The 22595-nt window shown below is 41.6% G+C and overlaps 2 protein-coding genes across 5 annotated transcripts in view; one reads left to right on the top strand and one right to left on the bottom strand.

Moving 5' to 3' along the window:
* The window catches only part of gabrb3 (gamma-aminobutyric acid type A receptor subunit beta3), a 76066-nt gene that overhangs the window by 39192 nt on the left and 14279 nt on the right, over nt 1-22595 (bottom strand). For 2 of the 3 annotated variants that reach the window (XM_048252320.1, XM_048252321.1), the window contains exons 2-4: nt 7866-7913; nt 4081-4172; nt 3884-3951 (exon numbers count right to left, since the gene is read on the bottom strand). In XM_048252320.1, coding sequence (XP_048108277.1) covers nt 3884-3951; nt 4081-4172; nt 7866-7913 — 208 coding nt within the window. Of the gene's footprint in view, nt 1-3883; nt 3952-4080; nt 4173-4258; nt 4920-7865; nt 7914-22595 lie in introns of those variants that run through there. The other variant, XM_048252322.1, reaches the window with a different exon arrangement.
* gabra5 (gamma-aminobutyric acid type A receptor subunit alpha5) overlaps nt 9118-22595 on the top strand; it is a 34060-nt gene continuing 20582 nt past the window's right edge. Inside the window, exons 1-6 of one of the 2 annotated variants that reach the window (XM_048252324.1) lie at nt 9118-9423; nt 10823-10907; nt 11144-11271; nt 12183-12250; nt 12904-13124; nt 18486-18568. In XM_048252324.1, the coding sequence (XP_048108281.1) occupies nt 10825-10907; nt 11144-11271; nt 12183-12250; nt 12904-13124; nt 18486-18568 (583 nt within the window). In that variant the 5' untranslated portion in view covers nt 9118-9423; nt 10823-10824. Of the gene's footprint in view, nt 10132-10822; nt 10908-11143; nt 11272-12182; nt 12251-12903; nt 13125-18485; nt 18569-22595 lie in introns of both variants that reach the window. The other variant, XM_048252323.1, reaches the window with a different exon arrangement.

Here is a 22595-nt window from a genome sequence, read left to right as displayed (position 1 = left end):
GTCAAATGTAAACGCTCATGAAAATTGCGTTCGCACACTCAAAGCACACAGGAAACTGCAGTTTCATGACCAGGAAGTATCAAAGTGAAAGATTACTGACAAATGAACCATCATCAAAAGTCACAAGAGGTCTACAATTGGTGGAGTTGCATATTAAACTTCTCAAAGGAATGTTTGGGTACAAATAGAGTTTTCAATGAAGATCCATTAGGCCTGTTCCTTTAACATTTAAAAATATGGCACCAAAAACAACTTCAGCATGATACTTCTAACAAGGAACTCAGGCCTGAGGCATTATAACAAAAGCCAGCCTATCAATTCCCACTGTTGTGACATTAAAACGTGACAGCTTGAGTATAACTGAATATAAAACTAAACTTTACCTTTCAAATGAATTAAAAAATATATCACATGAGACTTTGTGCACAGGCTCAAACCTGCCATTCAGACATTTAAAGCAGAAGCGTACCCCGTAACTTACACTGTGGTTATGAAATTTTAGTTTTTTGTCTAGACTTAATAGTCTGGATAGGACAGTAAAATGTGATCCAGTGATCAAATGATGAGCTCAACTTTATCAGTGCCCATGAGTGCTGTGTACAAAATACTTAAAGTGATAAAATCACTGTACTAGTACTATTAACATATTCATTTGGGGTATACCAAGGATTATGATTATTAATAGTAAATAGTGGTAACATTTGTTTATATTATACATGGTATTATTCTTTGCATGACTTACAAGCACTACAATAGAGAGACTTGAACTGACTCGACCCATTGTCTTGAAACCTCACAGCGGTTAAAGAGAACTAGCCAAGCTTGCCTGCAGCTCAGTATAGCTAGCATTGTACTGGAGGCCTGGCATTAGTGCTCTTGCACTCTCTCTCTCTCTCTCTCTCTCACACACACACACACACAGGCTAATCTGCCTCTCAGAATGGTAATCCCCATGTGAGGGGAGGTCTTTCTGACAGCGCCGCGCTCAACACTCCACAGAGATTCCTTCAAGGAACCTATCCACCACCCAGAGTGCCTGCTTCTTTCTCTCTCTCTCTCACACACACACACACTCTATCACTCTCTCTCTCAGCATCCTCCTGCCACACCCCCTCGCAAGGATCACTGCAGCTAACAATACTAAGGGGAGCATACTGTACAATAATCCTAATTTGCGACTCCAAAGAGAGATAATCCACTGAGACACCTCTGGCAACGCACTGTGACCACCTCATCTAGTCGCCCCAAATCCTATCAAGCCTCCCATTTTTTACCTGTCTGAGGCAGTGTAACAGGTTTAAGTGTGAGATTAACACACTTAAAAAAGTCTGTACAATCCTCCAGACCTACAGGACATGTAATAAATCTTTCATAACAGAGGGATTGTTTTGACTTTACACTCCAAATGACATTCACTGTGGTGACTATTAATTATTAATATGCCTAATAACATTCTTATGTGACTGCAGTTAAAAATTCATGCAGCTTATACAGCACAACAAATACATCAATCAACATATCAATTGTATGCCTCAAACATATCTGAGGCAAGGAGATGTTGAGCAGAGTATTAGAACCAACTGGAGGAGTGCCACTGATCTGTTTTCAGCACCATGGACAGTGTCATAGAAAAGTAGAGTGAAAACTTTTTTCAAACTGTTTGCACTCTTTTTGTGAATGGACCTGTGTAAACCCAAAGTCTGTCCCTTTCTAATATCTGTAAAATAATCTGATAGAACATAACATCAGTCAAATGGCAGTGAGACCTTAATCTGTCACCAACCTTTCCATCAGAAAAAACAAAGTCCTGTTTTAAATCCAAGATTACCCTTACTTAAACTCTGACATTACACTACCAATCTGATCTTATACTGACTCTCATCCACTTCTATGGACCACATCCAGAGACAAGTAGACAATTGCAGAAAAGAAGAGCAAAAATACCATTTGCTGCCATAAAATACATATTTCAGTCATTTCCATCAAATCAACTCATCAATTCAGTCAATTCGTCATATTGATGCTTCATTTTAAAACTACACTTCTTAAAAAGGTCATATTAACAAACTTTTACTGTGGAACACAAATTTCCATCAAACATAAGTTCAGAAATAAAGCTGACCTGGTTGAACTTAGCAGAGGAAATACTTCAGATATGCATCACACTAAGTAACAGCCTATACCAACACAAGTTTCAGATGCAATTTGAACATCACAATAACAGACATAGTTGTAGAACTTAACCACTAAAGTTTTCTGTCTAACAGTTTTTGTCCATTCCGCATTTTCTATAAATGTGCTACAAAAAAGTACAATATGATGATGCAACTTGTCCATGATACTAAAATTATGTTTAGTTAAGGAACAATAGAAAAACACTACAAACACAAATACTGTATGCAAATATTTAACCTTATACTGATGGCAATTTTTCCCCCAGATGTCCTCTCTAACACATTTATAACATTGGAAGTAGACATATCTAAGAATTGCCAATGGCCAGTTGTCATGAAATATGTTTTATCCTTCAACAGATGTAGATTAAACAAACAAAAAAAAAAACAAGACTGAGCTCTAGTCCAGGTGTTCAGTCTTTGTATAATCAATCATGCTAAATGTCCTCAGCCCCAGGGCACATGTGCCTGCCCCACCACTGAACCACAGGGGGGATAAGGGGTTGGGCTGGGGCTGTCACTGTGAGATGATGCCCAGGTGAAAGGGGAGCCCTGTGCCCTGGGTCCCATCTGCTTGGTGCTGTGTCTGTTAGCCACAGTAATTCAGACCCAGCCAGTGGTCTCATATGTTTGTGACAGGGGAGACTAGGCAGAGGTGATAATAATCCTGGGTTGCCAGGTGGGCTCTAACAAAGACACTAATGATAATGGAATGGACTTGGCTAGAAACGATAAAGCAATGCAACAGTGCAACTCTGAGAACTCTGGGAATGTCTCTATTTACATGCACATCTGGAACATCTTTGTTTGCTGAGTGTGATAACAGACCAGTGTTACAAAAAAAAAAGAAAGAAAGACAACATGGACAAATGCTCCTTTTTGTGACATGTATCTTGTTTACACCCAGCTCTGCTCCACAATAAGCATCCACAATAAATCCTTGTCCTGATGACATGAATGGCTGTTTCTACCAGGGAACATGGCAGCCCTGCACCCTGCCCAGTCAGCAAGCGCCTCACATTTCAAAATGAAGATGGATGGTGGCACTTGAGTGTGTGTGTACGCATGCAAGTCCGTCCTGAGGTCATACTAACTACTGTGCAAACCAGGACCCTGACCTTCAACCCATTAGGATGATTAGGATTCTGCTGAGAAACAGATTTGCCATCTACAAAACCCAACCAAGCAGAAATGTTGAGAGAAATTGTGCTTGAGCTACATTTGAGGAAAATCACCATGAGGAAATTAAATCTACTTAAATACCAAGCTTCTTCAGTATATAATCACTCTATGAAGTTATCTGTTGAATGACTATAATGACATTCAGTATTCCTTCATTCTCCAAATTAGAGAAACATAAAATAATCTATTTTCAGTCTTGTTGGTGCCAAATTAATCTATCAAAGACTAATATTTCACACCTAGATCATACTTTGTGGCAGGCCAACTGAACAAAAATCCGAGATAAGAAAAAGGTGACAAGTACACCGCAGGGCCACCAGCACCTGTCAATCATCTTGTTTTCCTGCCAGTGCGCCATCTGAGAAAAACGGTAAATGTTCCATGTGACAGTCCGTTATTCATGAGCGGACACCAACGCATCAGTTGGTACACAAATGGGTCTTTAACAATATCCACATCTAGCAAATATAACAGCAGATGGTTATGATAAATAATGAACGGCACTAAGGAGGTGGAGGTAGACTTACCATATTGACTTCAGACACCATGTCTATACTCGCCACGTCTATACTCATTCCAACTGCCACCGGCGCTCCTAAAATAAGCATGGCATGTATGTTTTGAATACGTTGACATGTCTTACAACGTAGGAAAAATAACGTTTTAAGTTTAAAGTGAAGACAGCATGAAAGGTGCCCTCAAAATCTGACCACGGGCTACATACCTCCAAAGTCTGGGCGAAGGCGAATGTCATATCCTTTTAGGAGTTTGTCCACTGTTTCTTTGACAAAAGACATGTTACCGGGCTCGTTTGCGCTGAAAAGCAAGAAAAAAGAGGGTTACCCCAATTTCCTCACAACATCAATATCTTCCACGCACACCCGCTTATCATAAATACTCACCTCTGTGCACAACACATCACTGCCACAATGACCGGTACCGAGAGAACACCAAACAGCTTTCGTTTCTTTAATCCAAACATTCCTTATTATATTCTTTTAAGGAATTGAGTGACTAAAACGGAGGTTGTTAGGGTTTTCCGGCATAAACCAACGGGTTGTTACAGGTTATTCCATCCGTAGTCCTTTGCTAAGAAGTCATTGGAGACTCCTGTGACGGCTGGTTACAAGGAAATATTCTGCTGCAATCCGCGTTTTCTCTCACTCCTGGGGAAGCAGACTGTTATTAGGAGGCGCATTTGGTAAAGACCATGCATTTTGTTAAAGACATGACCAGCGGTAGCACTAGAAGAGTCAGAGGTTGATTCTAAGCCAGATATCCATCCTTAGATTTTGACGTCCGCTGCTCTACAATCCCCACACCCTCCGCCAACTGTCTTACGTTCAAGCTTTGTTTTGGTCTTGATTCAGCACATAAGACACGGGTTGCTGTGGTAGTAGACGCGTAATACGCACGGTTTGGAATGACCATTTTCTGTTTTCAAATATCCATGTTGTCACAGGCGTTGCATCACTTTGACTAGATTGTGATCATGAGAGTTATTTTGAAAACCGGCAGTCGTCTGACAGAAAGTGCAGTGACAAATGCGTTGCGATGACGTTGTGAAGAGTTACTATTGGAATGCCAATCGTAGCGTTAAGTGTACTATAAGCATTGCACTCACGTGATGCGCAGACAGCAAGATAAAGTAGAAGTTTGTTTTGTTGATTGATTTGTTGCTGTGCAAACAATGGCTTCTAGTAGGTAGCCTGTGCATACTGGTGTTTGTGAGAGTATGTTTAACAAATTTAAATTTATTTGAAATTATTTCATTCACTACACATTATATGGTAGCCTATACATACACTATGGAGAGATATTTTTGATTTGGTTAATGTGTTTCAGACCAATTCAAAACTCTTTATGCCGTTATCTTTTCAGTCTCTTTCACTCTCTCCTTCACTCTTTGTCTCTCTTTCTTTTTCCCTCTAAGAAGGTTGAGATCTGTCTGCATGAAATAGCTCATCTTTGGCCGCTCATTACTACACACACACACTATACACACCAACACACTCAACATTTTACCCACTTTCACACACACACACACACACACACACACACACACACAGGGATGGATTACTGCACGGGCCTACCGGGCCCAGGCCCAGGGGCCCAAGGGGTCAGGGGGCCCTGACGCCCAAGCCATTGCATGGAATCATTGCCTCAATATCAACACATCAGGATGTAGGCTATGAATCTGATTGAATTCAAGTACAGTATTGGTCATCCCCAAAATGCACCAGAATACAGAAAAATCACATCAAACAAATTAAAAAATGTCTGGGGGGGGGACCCCCCCACATATATGCAACAATTAGTGGGGGGGCTTAATACATCTGGGCCCAGGGGCCCGAAAGTTCATAATCCGTCCATGCACACACACACACACACACACACACACACACACACACACACACACACACACAGCCACCCAACCAAACCACAAGCACACACACACACACACATACAGAGCATCTAATAACGTTAAACAGATCCTAATGGCACACAGGGAGAAAAAAACCTCTCCCCTAATGATGCCTTTCTTGATGAAACCAATCTGAAGTATTACATGTCCTCACCTCCTCTCTCCATCAATGGATATTAAGTCCTTTAAAGTAGGCCTCCAGACAATCTTATAATCCATAATCAGATTCTCTAAGCGCATGGACAGGCGGATGGAGATTAAGCATTGTTGAAATGGCTGATCCCAAGTCTTCAAAAACTTAACACAGAGCTAATCAAACAATCTTGTTAAGTTGATCTATTTTGATTTGAATGAACCTCTCTGGGTGGGTGGGTGAGCGGTGGGACTGACAGAGGTTGGTTGTGTGGGGAGTGGGGTCATGGTTTGGGAGAATGGTCACCCTAAGCCCTCCTCCTCCATTAGTTTCCTAGATGGCGTTAGGATGCCTTCGCGTAGTTTCTCACCCTAATGGCTTTACCACCAGACTCCGGATAGATTGTGCCGCGGGTCGGGTTCCCAAAACAGCAATAGAGAGTCATTTCAGAGATGTGAGCAGGTGCAATTGAATGCCTCTCTCCCTCCTCACAGGAGTAAAAGCTTTCTGGAAATGTCATTACACAGACAACTTCTTTTGTTATTGCAGAGGGAATATCCATTTCAACAGCAAATCTCTGCTCACAAATTCCAGGTGAGACCATTACTTCTGAATGAAAGATTCTCAGTGATTGTACTACAGTATACATTGTAGTGAACTCCATTTTAGAAATAGCACTTGTCTTTATGCAAGTCTTACTTTCAGACTATTGAAATATTGAAATATATGTGTCAGACGGGTCAAAAATAAAATAAAATAATTGATTTGAGTATATATTTTTTGAGTACCAAAAGTGGTGTTAAAAATAGTGGAAATAGAATTGGCTACTGCCAACAAATATTGTTACGGTGCCTTAAAGGTGTGTATGTGATTATGATCACATACACTTTTTGTCAAATTCAGTAAATTGTTCCTCAAGGTCTTCCAGCTGTCTGTTTGGTGTTTGAACCCTCATACACAGTTCTGGCTTTCTGAATGAGAAACAAACATATGGGCTCAGTTCAAGCCATCCAACCAGTTCCAACCAACCAACACATGTGCTACAGGTGTCATTTGATTGGCTGTTGATTTCAAATCAAATATCTTTCACAAACCTGAAAACAAATTTCACCTTTAATGAGAAACTGAGCGTGTGTGAACAGCTTGGGATATTCTCTAAGCAGTCCTTACTCACACACACCCACACACAGTCATGGAACCCTAGTTGCAAAGATTAACCATCTGTAGACACTCTCCTGTGTGTAGGCTGACAGAAGTATATCTTGCCACGGACTCCACTGACGAGCTAAAATTGCCAAGAGAGTTTCTCTTCTTTTTCTCTCTCCAAATTAATCATTAAGGGGAAAAAACACTAAACCATGAGTCTCTCGGCAAGGCCATATCTGGCACATGTGCTTTATATATTTAATAGTTGGTGATGTTAATGGTTTATGATGGTCTTACTTTTTGCTCATAGATTTTTTTACTCAGTTCTCATTATTTTCTCATTATAGTCTCACATGTTTTTAATATCTCTCGAGAGGATTTCTGAAGAGTGCTATCAGTGCTCATTTCTCCTACCTGGGGGGTAATGTATACGTTCAACATGACAGATATAAAATGAAGACCGGCCAAGCCATCTGATGTGGAAAAGATTTCACCTTTCATTTATATCAGGTTTTGATGACTGCAGTTATTTCCCCAGTTTAGATGGAGACAGATAAACATTGAGGTGGAGCTGAGGGACTGATGTATGGTACAAATTGTGTTTAGCTGAAGTTGTTTAGGATGGTCCAATGCATTTTAGATTGAAAACAAAAACCGTAGAGAGAACCTCTCATCTTGCACACTGAGACAAACAGGAGCTGCTTGAGAGAATGGATGACGCCATAACACATGCAATGAATTGTATTGGTGACACATATTGCTGATGAAAACAGCAGACACACCAAGATGAACATCAGCACCTTACCTTGTGTCATAGATTGCAAACAGCTTTTTGTTCCCATCAACTGCATTCCTGAAAAACAAAGAAAAAGGAGATTAAAAATCACAGAGATGACAAATTGTCATATAGTTCAACTTTATACACTTAATCAACTTGAGATGTAGATATTTCAAATAACTAACCAAACTGTGACATATACACACTATGTATTAAGGGTTTATAAGGGCTTTATAAACATGTAACCTACAAATAGCAGCGATCCCTGTAATGCTTGCTTTAGCCTCAATAGCCAGCGATTGCCTAATGAACACCTATTTATTGGCTACAGAGGATTAAATAGACATACTAAGAGTAAGACCTAGTGAAGTTATTTGTTGTCCTCTACTTACAAACATGGAAATACATGACTGTACTGTTGATTTTGTGATAAATTAAATGCAAATGCATCATTGAACCGAATTTACAGGACACAGGTGCTTCAGCTTTGAACCATGGAAGGCACATCTGTTTCCTTCCTAACTCTCCTGAGTGGAGGCCAATAAAGTAAATAAGCATGCGGCAGAGCCTCTACAAAAGCTACCCAGACCACACTTTAAGTGCAATGGAAAAATAAACTCAAATGATCTACTCCGCAAAACTAGAAAAACAGCACAGGGACACATTTCATAGATGTGGTGCCGATTTTTAATCAACAGTAGCATACTGCACGCCTTTGGTCATTGGGTCCTGGGTAAAATTTAGATCAACCAATGTCTCTGTTGTGGCTCACTTCAAAATAGTTTGGATTTCCAGGGATTGTTTTCTTTCTTTATCGAAATCCAGCGATCTTTTATTAATCCTCTGATACTTTGCGGGTCCAGGGAACAGGGCTATTCTGAGCGACACTTACGAATTCTCTCTGCTATTGCTCAGCCTTCCGGGTAGGCTACATCAAAAAGCAATCATGAATGAATGTAGTGTGTTTGGCAATCTCGCGAACTCATTTTAAATAGCTCCCTAAGACGAAATAAAAAAGTTTTTCAATAAACACATCATGTATAAAATGCATAAAGTCTGCGAGACGGTGTTGAGAACACGAGTTCGTATTTCACTCTCTCATCATTGCACACATACTACCAGAAAAAAAATGGGTCTACAGTTCCCTCTTATGGCAGCCCTCATAACTACGCATCCCGGTGGTTCCCTTTACATAGCACGCAGCCAATCAGCGCTGTTGGCCCTTTCCCATAGAGATAATACTTCTAAACTTCATATCAGTCAAATGTTACACAATAGGGCTAGACTAGGCTACTTGATTTCCTGGTCGGGTGTTGGAGTAAGGATATACTCTGCTTCGAAAAACATTATTTGAAACAGAGAAGCCCTTGTTCTGGAGGATGAGGCTTTATAAGTGACGTACAGTTGTCCTTTGAATGTCGGAAGTTCGTTGATTCGCTCTATACCAAAAACATCAAGGCAAAAGGCTCACGAGGCAGTTAGTTTATTATTACAGTGTCCTTAAACCATGGACAGCAACACGCCGGTGTTCAAACCAGTCAGGGCTGATGACATTTCGTAACTGAATGGAGCGAAAGATAGCCAAGTAAGCAAAAATGTTGAGAAATTCGTGTGGCTATCCAAAATTGTGTCGTGCCTAAGCGCGCAGGGCAGTGCATTTTATTTCAAGAGTAGCCACATCTTGCGGTTTGCCCACCTTTCGTCTTATTTTGTAGGCGTGTGATTATGGTGCGATACTGGAGAGATGTCCCTATACTTTGGGGCCAAATATTCAGCATTACATTCAAAATGACAGTTCGGCGGTAAGAATAGAAACGGACAGTGGAGAACAGAAAGTGGAGTCCATTTGTACTCGTGTTGTGGTGCAGAACACCGTTGCGATGTTGAACATTGTGCAATAGTCAGAGAATAGTGTAGCATATAAAGGAAAAGTGTCGGTCTGATGAAAAGGGCGGGCAATTTTTTAGGCTCGCGCGTAAGTGATTTGGATCTAATGGAATCAGGAGGTTCACGATTCTAGGTGGTTACACTATAATTTACACTGATATCTAACGAGATGGTGAGGTTTTCTGGAATGCGAAGTCCAGCGCTCGGTGTTTGCCTGCGGTGACTGCTCAGTCATTCACTCGTAAAAAGAGGACAGAACAATGCGAGGGTTATACAGTCAGTTATTGAGCGAGGCAGGATATTTCTAAAGAAGAAACAATGCGTTGCTTCGCGGTTGCACAGTGAATATTGCGGGGTTTGATCATCACTTTCAGGGGAATTTTGCCACGGACACATCACTATTCAGGTATTTTTTATTATGTTTCTTTGAAATTAGATATCTAATGCATGGTGCAAAACAATGTACTCTAGTCCGCTCCAGGGCTCGATGTACAAAGCCCTTTCTGAGAGGAAAGCTTTTCGCCTGAGGTTCCTGAAACGGGTAGCCTGTATCCTATTGTAACAATAAACAGCATTTCAGCGAAACAGTTGGCTCTCACTCTCAGCGTTTTGGGTTTGCCCATTGCTTTGATCAACAAATTTGCCCAATGCCACGAATGTCTTGGACAAGAACCACGTTTCTTCTCCAGTGTGAATGTCTGGATAAGTAGATATTAACTATAAGAGTGCCTAAGATTTGATAGATGCTCTTGGAATTCTGTACTTTTTTGGAGATTATTCCTTCAGCACCATATGTAAAAGTGTATACGTTTAGGAGGCTTTCATTGTATGAATACTGTTATTACAACGGCAATATAATTATTATGATTATTATTATTATTATTGTTGTTGTTTTTGATATTATCCCCACAAGCTCTGTTAATCACTGCCTGTCTACTGTGGCGTTCATATTCAAATTTGAGACCGCGGCCAAGCCCTACATTTTCTACTGATTAATATCTGATTATGAAAGTGAGATACTGAGCTCAAAGTCGGTTACACAGCTGCGGGACATTGCTTAAGGCTCTCAGACTCGGTGCAATCTTCATTTATCACAGGAATGGGCAATGGAATACGTTGCAGCTCCAAAATGAGAAGTCTATGGATCGGTGTCGTGCTTGGGTGTCTCCTATGCCGTTTGAGGTAAGCCTCAGAGTTGGGATCAGTGGGCATATTGTTTAGCCCTTCACTTGCAATGGCCTTTTGTCACATATAAAAAGAGAAATCAGTAAAGGAAAACATATCAAAGGCACCATTTGTGTTTAGATTTGTGTTTAGATTGTTACAAACGTTCGTTTTAAGATTGTTACATAACGTTTTAAGTGAATGTCAACAATGTTTCTATCTCATTTTATTCTCACATCAATGTCTCCTCTCAGTTTTTCTCAGACAGCAACAACAGCAACACCCAAGGAGGCAGAGCTGAATGATAACATTACTATATTCACCCGAATATTAGATGGGTTACTGGATGGCTACGACAACAGACTCCGTCCTGGGCTGGGAGGTACAACCCACATCATCACAAGCATGCATTTGTCCTAAAAGCCTACTTCTGTAGCTTAGCCTATTTCTTGGACCAGTCCATTTAGACACCACAGGATATCTCAGATGTTAATTTAGCAAAATTGTCATGTTTCTTTATGTCTTAAATGTATAGCACTAATGCCAGTGTTGTATTGGAATTGGAACTGGAATTTTGCAGGCTTGTGCAAAATTCCAGAATTTAATTGAAAATGCCTCTTAAATTCCAATTCAATTCTTGAATTTCAATTGAGGTAGCAAACAGGAAGCAGAAATGCAATTCGAATTGTGCACAACCCTGGTATAAATGTAGCATAAAAATCTAGAGAGCTGATTCTCTGCATCTCAGCTGCAACTGATGGGCATGAAGTTCAGAAGTCTGTCATGTAGAGATGCGTAGCTGTTTCAAGAAAAAAAGATTGCAAGGAGGCTCAGTATTCATTTGATTTAGATGTGTTCAGTGAACAAAGATCAGAGCAAGTGTGAGATCTTCGGCGTGAATCAACAGCGCAGTTGAATTAGAGTGTTTCAGAAATCTGTTCATGGCTCTCGACCTTGAGAGTGCTACGGCTCTTTTCTGAGCGTGCAAGTGCATTGTTCTGGGCAGAAGAAGGCAGGTGGTGCGCAGGAGAAACTGTCTTGGCCTATTCACACCCAAAGAACAAGAGAGAGGAAAATAGAGAGAAAGAAAGAAAGAAAGAGTGTGAGAAAGAGAGAGAGAGAGAGATCACTTCTCTGACTCACAGGACATAGGAAGTTTTGAGAAAAGTACTTTTTTCTCAAGAATGTGAAAACTCAAAAGTGAATATTTGTTGTATTTTCCAAATGGCAAACTAGAGAATTTTTTACCTCAGCCATTTTCTATGACACCTCTTTTTATGTAAACTCCCGTAGAGATGGTGACCGAGATCAAGACAAATATTTTTGTCACAAGCTTTGGTCCAGTGTCGGACACAGAGATGGTAAGCCTTTGCCCCACCCCCTTACAGATACACACACACACACACACACACACACACACACACACACACACACACTCACACACACACACACACCATGCCACAAATTTCTGTTTTTATCAAAATGTCTTACATCAGTTGTACTTCTTTTTTAAATCTATAATTTTAACTTGCTTCAGTCCTGATTGCATTTCATGCAGTAACGTAGACTGGATAATGTGACCATATAATGTAATAGCATGCTACAGATACCCCTACGGCTGGCTTTGAGGTGAGGTCTCTATCCCCATTTGAACTTCATAGAGAAGGGTCAAGATCCACTCAATGGAGCAGCACTAAATGCTCATTGAAATCAGCAACAGCAGCACTAAAATAATTGCTCAAGCAATTTCAAACTGGAAGTGGCATTTGATGCAACCCTACTACTACTACTACTACATGTACTACTACTACTACTATTATTATTATTATTATTATTATTATTATTATTATTACAGTAGTTGCACAGTAGGGAGTCAATTGTTCACTATAATTCAGTTATTCAGTCAAAATGTGTTACTTTTCAGAATACGTGCATATGCTGTGCACATTCTGGTGTACGTGCATCCAGGCATCTGGTGTTCTTGGTGATCTAATGATGTTGTTTTCCTGTGCAGGAGTACACTATTGATGTGTTTTTCCGCCAAAGCTGGAAGGATGAGCGTTTGCGTTTCAAAGGACCAATGGACATTCTGCCTCTCAACAATCTGCTGGCTAGCAACATCTGGACACCCGACACTTTCTTCCTGAATGGCAAGAAGTCTGTTGCCCACAACATGACCACCCCCAACAAGCTGCTACGCTTAAAAGAGGATGGCACCTTGCTCTACACCATGAGGTGAGTGATCTTTAACAATTTCAATAAAAGAATGCCTTTCAACAACATGCAATTCTGAAATTCCATGTTATATTAGATGGACCAAGAGGTTTAAAGTGAAAAGGTTAAAGAGATTTTTTTTTTTTGCGAACTTGCTTCCAAGACCTGCATTCCAAACATCAAGACCAGCACAGGCTTCCTAATTGTTGTAAATTTGCATGTTGTATGGTACAAAGAGGTCATATATTCTGTTTGAGTTCCATCACATAGTGAATAGCATGGGGGGGTTCATCTGGAATTTATCTTCCCCTCATATGATCAACAAAATGAATTTGATGGTGCTACATAACTACCTAGCTACAGAACTATAGCTGCAATTTGCCTAAAACATGGCATACTGTTTAAGAGGCCCTGCAAATGCGCCTCACACATGATAAAGCACTCTTTTAGCTTTTGATAAACATGTAGGTTTACTACTGGATCATGTAAGCCCATTCTGAAGTCTATTATCGCTGTGCTACATTATGAGGTCAGCACAAGCGCATCACCATTCTGCTTGGCTGAGCCGTTCACTCCGAACTACACCGCAAGCTGCACACGAGCCAAGAAGACATCAATGGGCATTCATGTTTCTTCATGAGATCTGCCTATATATCTACTCTGCTTTCCCTCTGTGCTGTCACCCCCCACACACACACACACACACATACACACACACACACAATCTGCAACAGACTGAAGCAAGTCTGGCTTTCATCTTTGCATACAGTGCGGCTGATAACAGGCTTCATATAGAATAAAGAATCACAGAAAGCACGGTGGGGTTAGCGGCTGTAACGAGTCTGTAGCTCAGCGGAGAGCAGAGGACCAGCGCAGCATGAAGGCGGCCTCCTCCTGGGCTCCAGTAAGGGGCCCGCTCCCCCCAGCCGTGCCCAGCCGCTGGGCCTAGAGGAGGGGGGGCCGCTCTGCCTCTCCTCCCTGCCATACATATGGGTCACGGGGACTTGAAAGTGGGGAATCCTGGCTCTGACCCAGTCTCCGGGAAGACGGACTACTAAAAGGACATGTCCTATCACATAGAGAGCCAGCATGTTTTATTTTCTTTCTTTTTTGGCTTCCTGCTCTCTTTTCTCTTTTTTTCTCTCTCTATCTCCCTCTCTCTTGTTTGCACTCTCCCCTTCTTCATCTCTCTCTCTCTCGCTCTCTCTTTTTTCTCTCCATGGACTGTTTGCTCCATTAACCTCACTAGTGCAGAGCAAGACACACACACACACACACTTACAGAGACACACAGCAAGTCTTCCCCCGGTTTCCTGCGTACTTTCCTTCAGGCTCACTAACTGTACTGCCTATGGCCCCCTGTGCACAGCCGTTTTAAGGTCAAGCTGAAAAGAAGCCATAGCTAAGCATGTATTTAAAGTACCTGTAGTTTTCTATTGACACTCTGGCAATACACAACTCAGATAGTATTTTGTTGATGATTGTTCCATTTTGATCATGTAGAAAAAGTGTTACATTTGTCTTCCTTAATAAGGGGATTAGCGATTCTAAACCAACACAAATACACAAACCATTTCAAGAGGTGGATTAGTGACTTAACTCCCCTTGGCCCTCATGCTTAACACCACAGGTCAATAATCTTATTATAAGGTTTTTTTCCCTAATAGGCAAGGTTAGGGCAGAGAGCATCTAGTGCTACTGTGCTGACCAATGGTGTTTTAACCTATGATGGTCAGCCCCAGGCACTTGAGTCATTGAAGTCACAGTTATGCATTAGTCAAGTGGGATCTTGTGAGTGGACATGCTGTGTAGAGGATTGATCATGTGCAAACTTGCTACAATATCAGTTTATTAGCCAAGCAATGCGGAAAGTATGTTTTCATAGCTTGCACACAAAAAATGTACATAAAATCAATTACTTTGCAGAACCATTTGTTTTTTGTTTTTCGTGGAAAGATGAATACTGTGTTTGTAGGCTATATCAGTAGAGAGAGTGCTGTAAGACGTATTGTGCTTGTGCAACTACCCATTGAAGAAGACCACTGGTCTCTGAACGTAGAACTGAAGAACTCCCACACTCACTTGTTTGACTTGTAGCATTAACTTGAACATAAACAACATTTCTGTCCGCAGACCTAGATATCTTGATAAAGGTCTGCAGACCAAAACGTTTATAATCGAATTAATACTGCAAGAGAAACAGTCAGTGTGCGGGATATTTTCAGTTCAGTGCTACTTTACAGTGCACCATCAGATCTAGTTCTGGGAAGTAGATCTTGCATGAAATATTTATTCAGAATAAGAGCAAATGTTTCCAGGGCGGACCTGTTGGATAAGTGGAATCGATTTTTGATAAAACGCTCTGCAGCGAGCGAGGCTTTGGTAACGTCGCATTTCCTAACATAACAGGGTCATTAAAGCTTGTTTTCCTACAGACCTCTAATGCACTGTGGCCAGTGGGAAAGAGATTAGCCAGAAACTGTATATGTGCAGCACTCTCTGTTAAACAGAGAGAGAGGAAGAGAGAGAGAGAGGGGGGGGGGAGTGAGAGAGGGAGAGAGAGCATAGCACCTCTATGCCACAAAACCAGGACATAATGGTTTCAACTCCCACGCTCCAAACCTGGAGCAGTATCAAAGCGCTCCGCAGGAGCTTCAAAGGAGGTTATAAATTCATATAAAAGAATAGACAGAATTAACGAGGCCAAGTATTATTATCTGTGAGTGTGCACACGTTATATGAAATGATACGTGTGGGCAGACCTATGGCTGCCTATGGGGAATTCCAGACAATATATTTTACCAAGGGTTATATCCACACATGCTGTACCTACACACTGTCTACTTCGTAGAGAAAATAAGGCCAAATGTAACATAGAAAATGACAGAAAGTAACTGCTGTGTTCAAAGGTAGGTAAACAGGAGGTAATAGTAATTCTAATGTTGCACACACATTTTATGTAAAGCCAAGATGTTTTGGCAACATGTACCTCATCAGCTGTACAAGCAAGGTACTTTTAAGGGAATATTCACAGAATGTTCAGCATGTCATGCAAGGATGACCACGTAGTCCAAAGAGGCTTCATACAGCAGATTATATAGCATATTTTGAATGAATATATTACTTAACTCAGTATCTGAGCATGTAAACATGCACAGTACAGTGATATGGACGCACTGTTATCAGGGCAGACATTTGGTGCAGTTAGTCAGGCGTGAAACTAGTTGCATAATCCCTCTTTTCAAACTATGAACAAACTTATCCTTGAGATGCTGAAATCCCAGCACTCTCTTTATCACAGTGTAGAATGTTCCCTATTCAACACAGCGCAGAGGTGTGATCGCCAGCCGACAAATACACACAGCATGCAGCCTGCAGTCACGAAGCAGAGACAGGAACTCGGTTCTTTGTGTGTGTGTGTGTATATGTATGAGAGAGAGTGTGTGTATGTGTCTGTGTCCATATGTGTGTGTGACTGCGTGTGTGTGTGTGTGTGTGTGTGTGTGAGTGATGCGCGGCAGAGTCAAACTCTCATCAGCCTCTGCTAATTGAAGCCATTCACACACAACTTCCTGTGTGGGCGCCAGACGATGATATCACTTCCACCAAAAAGGCCCTTTGTGAGCAGGCCTACAGTAAGCCGTGGCCGTACCTCTGAAAGGGATAAAGTTCATGCTCTCCCTCACAAAGGCCTTAGTAATGACATACTCCCTCACTAGGTATTGATCTTGAAATGTACATCCATTTCAAGGCAGACTCACATCCCAGACCATGTAAACATTGATTGTGCAATCTGCAGAGGCAAATGACAATTAAGGGGGGTTTCTTCAGAGAATAAATTAAGAAAGATAAGTTTAGGGGAACCTATAACCATTGGCTGGAAGAGAGTCAAATTCTTGCAGAGACGAATGCAAGAAATGTGCACAGTGGACACACAATAATCACTGTCTCATAGCACAAAAAGGGATAGATAATCTTGACTGGGTTCTTTCCTATACCCGTTAAACCACAATTAGTTTGCACGACGACAGTGGTAATTATTGCTTCAGCTCATTCTCTAAGCCCAGTGACATCTTGGGGAGGGAAAATGGCGCTATTCTATTTTAGATCTGCAGTCACTTCTGCTCCATTTGATGGGAGTATCTCTTACAGGCTGCTCAGAAAAAGAATATGTTTTGCTGTAACCTACATCTGTCAGAGCTGGCACCCCCAGCCCCTGGCTCTCAATCACATGCCCTGTTTATCAGTGCCACTGGAATGGTGGCCTCTTGGGCCCTTAAGGCTGCAGTAACATCTTAGTCCCCTAGAGGGAGACATAAAACAGCAAATGTTCTCTGTTCCAAGCAGAGACCAGTCAAAACTTACAGCCTCACACACTAACAGTTTAACAAATAGTTCCGGGTGCTCCTTAACTAGTGTACTAGTGTGGCTGAAGGCATGGTTTCCATCACATTATGGTTATCATTATTGTATTTAACAGATGCTTTTGTCCAAAGTGACTTACAGAATAACACGATAATGTCTCAAGCATTGCACAGCAATTTAGTCGTTACCACTTCCTCAACCCTTCCATTAACATATTAAATTACGTTCATAGTGTTTATTCAGCTTGTCATTTACAGTACAAAGCAGGGTTGCAGGTTTGGAATATTTCAATGTGATTAGTGATAGAGCTTATTATTTACTCATTAATTTCTCACATTTTAATTGTCAAATAGATCCCATCCTTAGGGTCTTGTTGGTGTGTGTTGAATGGTTGGGTTTATAAGGTTTGCCAGGATTTGTGCAGTAATTTCCCAATCAAACCAAGCCAACCAATCCAAACCAAGAGTCTGCATGTATGTAATGTTTATGTGTTTACTCTGGCATCAGCAGCCCTTGATGTGAAATGTTTCCGTGTGGATAGGTGTATACAAATGTCCCTGTGTGGGAGTCTCTGTGGGCGTTTTGTATTTGGGTCTGTTTTGTATGTGTGGGTCCTGGCGTAGGTGTATAATCCAATTTCGACGGGGAAGGGTGCCTCTTTGCTGCATTTCCTCTCCGTGCCACACGGGGGCGATATTGCTCCACAAATCACTGCTCACTGCTGCCTGACATGGCTGAAAGCCCAGCACTGTTTAATTTACATGGATGGGTTCCCTTGCTCTGAGGAGGGATTATTCTGTTTATATGATAAGGATGACTGTTGATGTTGATGTTTATGGTAACGAAGAACATTGTATTTGTGTTTATTTCAAAGCTATGTCCAAATCTGAATTTGTAGTCAGTCAATATGGCTATACTGATGTGGCAGTAGGCCTATATGATGATGATGATGATGATGACCATAACGCAGTATGTTGACAGTATGTTGCACATAATTGTCAATGTTGATTCCTGCAGGTTGACCATAGCAGCTGAGTGCCCCATGCAGCTGGAGGATTTTCCTATGGATGCCCATGCCTGTCCACTCAAGTTTGGAAGCTGTGAGTCTCTGTCTGTCACATCTGTAAAGTAGTCACTGACTCATGTCAGTGTGTTTACAAAATACTTCACAGTGACAACTCAGCAACAACAAAGCCCATTGTTCTGCCTGTGAGTCAGGTTTTTGTTCCCCTTCCAAAATAGATGGTACCTATATAGACAAACAAGCATTAGCACTAGTTTCAACACTAACTCTAATAGCCTTGATGGTGCTGAAATGTCTGCCCGTCGGCGCATATCATTTGGAATTGATGCGTTGTCCCTGGTAACCATGCAAAGGGAGGGGATATCAGGGCAGACGAGGTGATGCTGGAACAGCAACAAATGCTCATGGATTATGTTATACTGTATGATCACTCTCAGTTAACCGGTAACCACACACTTAACCCATTTATATATATTTTGAGGGGTACAGTACAAGTGTGCTGAAAAAGTTAATCACTGACTTGGAGTCTCCAATAGCAGACTACAATCAGTATTCCATTTGGGCCTCGTCAGGTCTGGGATCTGCTCTTTGTATTGTATATTAGAACACCTGAAGGAGAGCTTTCTGATGTGTGCAGGGGACGCATGATCAGTGTTTTACCTTCTATTATGAAAAACTTACAAAATCATAGTTATTGGATTAGGAAGACATATTCTGTTCTTTTGGTCTAGGTTCCTAATAGATTCTAGGGGCCCAGATGAATAGTGCAGTGGGGAAATATGCTCCCTCTGATGTCCCTCTGTACAGGTTACACTGAGGGCAGACACGTTTGGACTGATAAGCCGCACATAATTATATCATCACTCAAAATGACAGACAGTGACGGAGGATAAGAGAAGAAGAGAGGATGAGAGAGGAGGACTGTTGAAGAGAAAGAGAGAGAGAGAAAAGATAGAAAGAGAATGGGAGACCTTCATTTAACACGTTTGTGTATATTTTCAGGGATACAATAAAAGTGTGAACACAAGAAAGAAAAAGAGTTCTCCTAGTTTCCACCCCTCTGCTCAACACTCTCACATACTTCTGAATATTTTGCATTAAAATATCTGAAGTTGTCTGAGAGGAGATGTACTCATAGCCTCAGGTATTACCCATATCTTTCAGCACCACTACAGTTTCTCTGCAGACCAGTTCAGTTGTGTGGTCGTCTCATACACCCATCTGGCTCCCGACACCCTCACTGGGTGCCTCCCCGCCTGGGTCGCAAAAGGAGGTTACGGCCGACATTCAAGCGTGCAGACGGCTCCGCACTCCGCAGGGCCTATCACGAGGCCTCCTGGCGCAGATCAGGATTAAGATTAGCACCTGCAAGACGTGTTCCGGCACACCGAAGAGGCGAGGGGCGTTATTCAGGGATAGGATTACGAGCCGAGATTTCTGCCCCTTACACTCTGACCCCGCTTCCAGAGGATGAGGGACACGAGAAACGAGAGCAGAGCTTTGCGCCTGGAGTGCTATTCTATTCTGAGATTTGGCTACTCTTTTCAGGCCAAGTCTGCTCAGGAGATTACCTTAAAGACTTGACTGGAGGGATCCTGGGGTGGAGGGGGGTGGGTTAGATGGTGATGAAGGGAAAGCCATGTGTGGGGTTCCCTGGCTGTCTGAGCTACAATCTCAGCAGGACTGTCCAGCACACAGTGTCAGAGGCTAACTGTCCAGCAAGCACAGGCCAACATTATCCTGGGGCAGCCACACTCAAGCCAGATAGGTTTATGTCTGGAGTTTTTAATCTTTCCCCCAGATTGACTTAAACACTTAGAGCTGCAGTCTGACTAATAATCTTAAGAATATCTGTTCAAGCTAATTAAGTTTTTCAGACCTGTTATAGTTTCACAATGTTATATGCAGTATGGTTTCATTAAACTGACATCTTAGACAATATAAGTGGTGAAGGAGCTTGGATTGTTTATTCTTGATAGTGAGTCCAGTCATATTAACCCAGGCAGATGTAGATAGATTGAAGATTAGGAAGCTAACCTTTCATGACCATATGCAAAAGGCTAGTGCTATAGAGTGCTATATCAACAAGCCATAGTTTCCATTATAGATTCAGTCTTGATCTTGACAGATGTGGGGCGATGCTTCTTTTTCATCACTGAACTTAAAATCCCTCCTGGGCTGAGCAAAGGTATCCTCAAGAATGTCAGCAGTGGCTTAATGTTAGCAGGTCTGTTCCTTGACACCAGCTGACCTGACTGAGCTCAACAAATTAAGTGTTACAGGTTGAACAGGCACATGTACATATCTGCCGTGCCCAGCAAAATCACTTCCACACACAACAACAATGTGCCACAAAAGAAAACAATGATTCTGAAAGTGGTCCAGGGCTCTACTGTTTGCTCTGATCAATTTGTTGCCAGTGAATCCATTAGATGAAGGCAATATTGCCTTGTGAGGCTTGGCAGCACAGAGGACATTTTCCCACTTCAAAGCCTGTATCTTTAGCTAAAGGAGTCACATTTAAATTCTGTTTCTTTTTTTTTCGACACCCAACAGTATTGGTAGGCATAGCTCACTGTAACAAGCCCTTAATGCAGGCTTTGTTGATTTATCCAAAACTATAGTAACCATTGTCTGCCACAAGCTTAAGTAAGCCTTTTCTTTGCTTGGTGAAACATTCTTAGAGATTTCATCCAAGAAACAAAGACTTGAGTTGTGAACTGGATTATCAGTGCCAGTGTTGTCACTATGCCTCGAGTCCGAGTCCAGGTTCGAGTCCCCAGTGTTCAAGTCCGAGTCAAGTCCAAGTCATTACAAAAAAAATTCCAACTCAAGTCCGAGTCGAGTCCACTACTAATCCGAGTCAAGTCCGAGTCGAGTCACTATTGATCCACGTCGAGTCCGAGTTGAGTCCGAGTCGAGTCCGAGTCGAGTCCCTATTGATCAAGTCGAGTCCAAGTCCAGCACTAAAGTAAGCATAGCCTACATGTCGTTCCATTTTTTTCCATTGCAGATGAAATCCTTAAAAGCAAAACGGACAATCTTCTGTCTCCAAGCAGGGGTGCCATCACTTGTGTGAAAGTAGTATTGCCAAATTTCTTGCCAAACCCAACATGTTGTATTTATTATATCGGAGAGAATACCATACCATAGCCATACCATAGCCTATAGGCCTACTCATAATAAATGAGCAATCCACATCCCAATCACACAGGCCATTAAGTCACATTATGCTATTACTGACTGCTCAGAATTGTATAGGCAGTGTTGTAGAAGTTCATACTTCACAAGAGATAGATGGACGTTGGAATAGGCCTATTTTGTAAGAGGTAGTGTGGATCATAAAAGGGCCTCCCCCGGGCATTTTTTAAAATTCTGGCTGTTAAATAGCCTACACAATTTTAGCGCAGTTTGGGAGGGACAGAAGCAGAGCAGGGCCCGTCTTGGTAGCTTCTTTCTGACTCCCGTGACGTGAACACTGGCTACCGGTAACTGCATAATTATGTTATTCACTGACACTATGGAGACATATTTCACGTCAACAATATAGATGAAAACTAGCTTTCGGTTAACGGAGATGTAGATCATCTGCCTAATTAATTTCTTTGCGCAACAGGCCACATTCTACGTTCATTTCAGCGAGATGAGTGAAATAAATGTTTTTTTAAGCTGCCATCGCCATAGGCTACTATTTGCTACGATATTCACCTGTAAGAAATAGAACACGTTGCTATTTCCTTTTTTTCGTGCAGTGGATTAGGCTATCAAATCGCCGCTTGAACAGTAACAGTAATCCAGTTCATTAAGTGGTTTTAAATATAGTTGTTTCTGGCCTACCCACGAGAGGTTCAGTTTGTCAGTTTCACTTGCGCAGACACGTAGGCCTACATTGACACTACATGGACACTCTACTAGGCAATTTAATGTTATGCTTCTATATTTTATGACACCAAAATTAAGAAGTATGCTATATCTTGATCGGGAAAACTTTTAGTTTATTTTTCTCACAGACGGCAGGGCACGCCTAGCCTGGCGGGCCATCCTATATCATTGAAATGTATAGTCTGGCATCGAACCATTCACCTCGCTTAATCCAAGGGGCG

This window comes from Alosa alosa, chromosome 9, assembly GCF_017589495.1.
Source record: "Alosa alosa isolate M-15738 ecotype Scorff River chromosome 9, AALO_Geno_1.1, whole genome shotgun sequence".
Lineage (NCBI taxonomy): Eukaryota > Metazoa > Chordata > Actinopteri > Clupeiformes > Clupeidae > Alosa > Alosa alosa.
Note: the sequence above shows the minus strand (reverse complement) of the source record. Positions and strands in the feature narration are given on the sequence as shown.